Source organism: Mustelus asterias, chromosome 1 (genome assembly GCF_964213995.1).
Source record: "Mustelus asterias chromosome 1, sMusAst1.hap1.1, whole genome shotgun sequence".
In the NCBI taxonomy this organism is placed as follows: Eukaryota; Metazoa; Chordata; class Chondrichthyes; order Carcharhiniformes; family Triakidae; genus Mustelus; species Mustelus asterias.
In genome coordinates, this window is record NC_135801.1 from 176093950 (window position 1) to 176098853 (window position 4904).

At 44.8% G+C, this 4904-nt stretch overlaps 1 protein-coding gene across 1 annotated transcript; it reads left to right on the forward strand.

The window, feature by feature from the left end:
* The first annotated feature begins 1231 nt into the window (after positions 1–1231).
* Positions 1232–2218, forward strand: LOC144479690 (olfactory receptor class A-like protein 1). The gene has a single exon (XM_078198754.1). The coding sequence runs from the start codon at positions 1232–1234 to the stop codon at positions 2216–2218; it is 987 nt and encodes a 328-aa protein (XP_078054880.1).
* The last annotated feature ends 2686 nt before the right edge of the window (positions 2219–4904 follow it).

Here is a 4904-nt window from a genome sequence, read left to right on the forward strand (position 1 = left end):
AATGTGGCCTCGCCTCTTGTTGGCCTACCTATATACTGTGTCAGGAAACCCTCCTGCACACATTGGACAAAAACTGACCCCTCTAAAGTACTCGAACTATAGCTTTTCCAATCAATATTTGTAAAGTTAAGGTCATCCTGAAGCACTATACAACTAAAGACGGACTTTTAAAGCGTAGTGACTATTGCTGTATACTGAAGTCACTTTGCACACAGCAAGATATCACAAATAGCAACATTATAATGACGAGGCAGCCTTATTTTGTGTAAATACGAAAGGATGCTGGACATCTGAAACTTAAAGAAAAGGATAAGTCTGGTGGCAACTGTGGAGAGAAAAACATCAAGGTCCATTTTTTAAATTATTCATGGAATGTGGGCATCTCTGCTGAGCCAGTAGGGCATTTATTGCCCTTGAACCAAATGCCCTGTTAGGCCATTGCTGTGGATTTGGAGTCAAATGTAGGCCAGACCAGGTAAGGACGGCAGATTTCCTTCCCTAAAGGACATTAGTGAACCAGTTGTGTTTTTACAACAATGGTTTCATGGTCATTATTAGATTTTTAATTCCAGATTTTTATGGATTTCAAATTTCACCACCTGCTCTGGTGGGATTGGAACTCAGGTCCCCAGAGTGTTACCCTGAGTCCCGAGATTACTAGTCCAATGACAATCTGACACCGCATCCCCGACCCTTATTTATATGTGTCTCTCTCTCCACAGATGCTGCCAGACCTGTTGAGTTTATCCAGCATTTTCTATTTTTATAACTTCATTTTGAGACCGAGGGATAAATTCCAGACAGGACATCAGGGAATGGCTCCTCGCCTCTTGTTTGAAATAATGTCTGGTAACTTTTTACATTCACCTTAGGGGTTTAATATCTGAGAGACAGCACAGGACTCTCTCTGTGATGGGCTATCAGATCAGGCAGCATCTGGGAGTTCCCAGGGAGAGTTCACATCTGAAACCTTTGATTTTAATTTCTCATCTGTGTTAGCTCCGCATCATGGCCAGTCCCCAGTTCCACTTTAAAAAAAAACCCTTCTGGATGGACACACCTGAAAGGATGGGCTCCACTGTTTCTATGGCGATGTAACCAAGAGAGTTCTCCCTCCGTCATTTGGTCACAGAATATAAACCACTGTGTCACCTGGTGGTGCCGAGTGAATCATAGAAAAAAGTTTCTGCAGCCACCACCCCCCCCCCCCCCCCACTTTTGCCCCCCTACAATGGGGGAAAAAATGAAAGAGAGAGAAGGGCTCCCTTTCATGTTGGCGTTTGTGGCTACAATTGTATTGGGCACCGCGGGGAACATCATCGTCCTGTTCGCCTTCATCAGCACTGCTGTGAAAAACAAGCGCTTCCCCCCGCTGGACAGAGTGATCGTGAACAAGACATTCGTCAACTTGCTGCTGTGTTTCTACCAAGGCGTCCCCAGGATGCTGACCTGCTACAGGGGAGAGTTGCTTCAGGAGACCGGCTGCATTATTCTCGTCTACCTGAGTTCTTCCCTCAGATGCATCAGCATCTGGTCAGTTTCCAACCTCAGCTTCCTCCACTTGATCCAGATCAGGAGACCCAACTGCGCGCTGGTCAATTACATCCGCAGCCACCGGAGCAGATATGTCAATGTTACCATCAGCGCCCTGTGGCTCACCAGCTTCATCTTCTACATCCCCTACACCATGGACAAGATCATCCGCCTGTCCCAGGAGAATGAGAACGGCTCGGCCAGACTGCCCAGCTACTCCCCCAGCTGCAACTCCCTGGCCAGCAGCTCGGCCTCTGACATTGTGACCTACATCACGGTCAGCCTGGACCTCGTCGCCATCGTCTGGGTGGTCGTGCTGAACGGACTGATCATCCAGCTCCTCTGCAAGCACCAACGGAGGGTGGGGGTGGCGGGGCAAGTGTCGAATTCCGGCAGCAAGATTACCCTGCAGGCCACCAGGATCCTAGTCTCTCTGCTCTGCATCTACGTGACTTGTTGGATCTCCAACGATATCGTCTGGATTATGATGATCGCGAATATACCGCCCGGTCAAGCCCAGAACCAGACTCTGAAGTACACCTCCAGTTTGATTTCCTCCCTCTACTACACAGCCAGCTCCTATGTCCTGGTTTTTGGACACAGGAATGTCAAAGATGTGTTCCATCCGTTCTGCAAGCGTTTGAAACAAAGAAAGGCCGCACATTTTCAGGATGTGGAAATATAGTGGGGAGAATGGTCTAACAAACACCAGGACAAGCCAGGCCAAGACAGTAACAATCTGTGGCCAGCCTACAGTGTAGGTAAGGACGGACCCTGGGGGGGTTAAAGTGGGCAGTTGGATGAGATTATTAATGAAATAACTGGAAATGGCCACCCTACAATTATTCAGCACAATGGGAGATTATACTGGAATCAAAGAAAGACACAGCAAAAGAAGGAGGCCTTTCAGCCCATCATACCCGAGCCAGGCCTGTGAGAGCAGTCCAATGAACCCCAGTCCTGAGCTCTTTCCTTATATCTCATGGAGAAAACAAAAATCCTTCAAGTATTTATCCAATTCTCTTTTAAATGTTACTGTTGAATTGGCTTCCACCAGTTCTTCAGGCAGTGCATTCCAGGTCACAACTGGCTGCTTAAAAGATTTCCTGTCGCTTCTGGTGCTTTACCAATTGTCTTAAATCGGTGCCCCATGTGGCCTTCCCGCCATTGGAAACAGTTTGACCAATGAAAAAGCTTCATAATTTTGAACATCTTTATCAAACCTTCTCTTAAGCTTCTCATCCATGACACCATTCTGGTAAATCTCCTCTGCTTCCTCTCTAAGGCTTGACATCTATTCTAAAGTGTGGTTCCTAAATTGAACATCACCAGCATAGGCATCCAGAAATTCTGCTCCTATATCTTATGAACTTATACCCCATCCTCAACAGACTTGCTGCCTTTCCATCATCTTATATTGATGGAAAGATGTCCAATGCCCCGATGACTCCAGACAAGGCCTAACCAGTGTTTGATAAAGATTTAGTTTAATGTCCTCGCTTTAATATTTCATCAATAAATTCAAGGATTCCCATATATTTTTTAAACAGCTTTCTCAACCTGCCTTGACATTTTGAAAGATTGGTGTACATACATCTGCAGGTTTCTCTGTCCCTGCACCCTTTACCATTTAGTTCATATTGTCTTTCTTCATTCTTCCGAACAAAATGTATCACTTCATCCTTGATCATAATCTGACCGTTTTAACTGTCTCTCTATGTATCCCCCTAAAGCTGTTACTATCCCCATCATTTGCTACATTTTTGAGTTTCATCTCATCTAAAAACTTTGAAACTATGCCCTCAATATCTGAATCCAGACCATTAAAATATATCAAGAGGAGCAATGGTCCTAATAGCCCACCCTTGGGGGATGCCATTGTTAACTCCCCTCCAGTCTGAATACCAACCATTCACTGGTACTCTGGTCTCTGTGCCCACTTCATGTTCATGATGCCAAGACACCCTTTAATCCCAGGGGCTTTAATTTTGCAAAGATGATTAAATAGTACATTGTCAAATGCTGTTTAAAAGTCGATGTTCAATATGTCAACCTCAATGCCCTCATCAACCCACTCAATCAAGCTAGTCAAATATGATTTACCTTTAGTAAATCTGTGTTGACTCTCATTAACCTATGTAGGAGTTTGATGGAATATTCTCCACTTGCATGTATCAGCACAGCTCCAATAACACTTAAGAAGTGCAACACCATTCCTCACCCAAAATATTCACTTCCTCAACCACCAGTGCATCGGCACCACCTTCCAAACCAGTGACCTCTACCATCAAGAAGAACAAAGGCAGGAGGTGAGAATGCCTATAAGTCACACAGCATCCTGACTGGGAACTACATCAGCCTTCCTGCCCTGTCACTGAGTCAGAATCCTAGGACTCCTTTCCTAATAGCACTGTGGCTGTTCCTATGCCACACAAGCTGCACTGGTTCCAGAAGGCGGCTCACCACCACCTTTTCAGTTTAGGTTTGTTTATTAGTGTCACAAGTAGGCTTACATTAACACTGCAATGAAGTTACAGTGGAAATCCCCTAGTCGCCACATTCCAGTGCCTGTTCGGGTACACTGAGGGAGAATTTAGCATGGCCAATGCACATCTTTCATATTGTGGGAGGAAACCGGAGCTCTCGGAGGAAACCCATACAGACACAGGGAGAACGTGCAGACTCCGCACAGACAGTGACCCAAGCAGGGAATTGAATCCTACTTGAGTCACAGTGCTAACCACTATGCCACCATGCTGCCCATCAAGGCAATTAGAGATGGACAATAAATGTTGGTCTTTCCAGTGATGCCCATATCCCATGAACAAGTAAAACAAAATTTCCAATTGCAAATTAAATTTGCCTGGGGATATTGACTCTAAAAGTTTCCCCTCTAGTGGCCTTAAGCTTGTTGGTGCCAGGTATATCTTCATCACCTTTTTTGAACTGTTGTCATTTATAATGGCTAATTTATAATTGCTTGTTGCAATTTTAAACCTTAAGTGAGGCTTGAATCTTTGATCAAAGGAATGAATGAATTCCTTACCCAAAGAAGAGCAAAAGTTTTTTTAAATTCATATGTGGGACATGGGCATCGCTGGCTGGCCAGCATTTATTGCTCATCCCTAGTTACCCTTGGAGGGCAGTTGAGAGTCAACCACATTGTTGTGGCTCTGGAGTCACATGTAGGCCAGACCAGGTAAGGACATTAGTGAACCAGATGGGTTTTTACAACAATTGACAATGGTTTCATGGTTATCAGTAGATTCTTAATTCTAGATATTTTTTATTGAATTCAAATTTCACCACCTGCCATGGCAGGATTCGAACACTGGTCGCCAGAACATTAGCTGCGTTTCTGGATTAGTAGT

Excerpts from the sequence above, each read along its gene's own strand:
- LOC144479690 (XM_078198754.1), top strand. The coding sequence starts at position 1,232 with ATGGGGGAAAAAATGAAAGAGAGAGAAGGGCTCCCTTTCATGTTGGCG.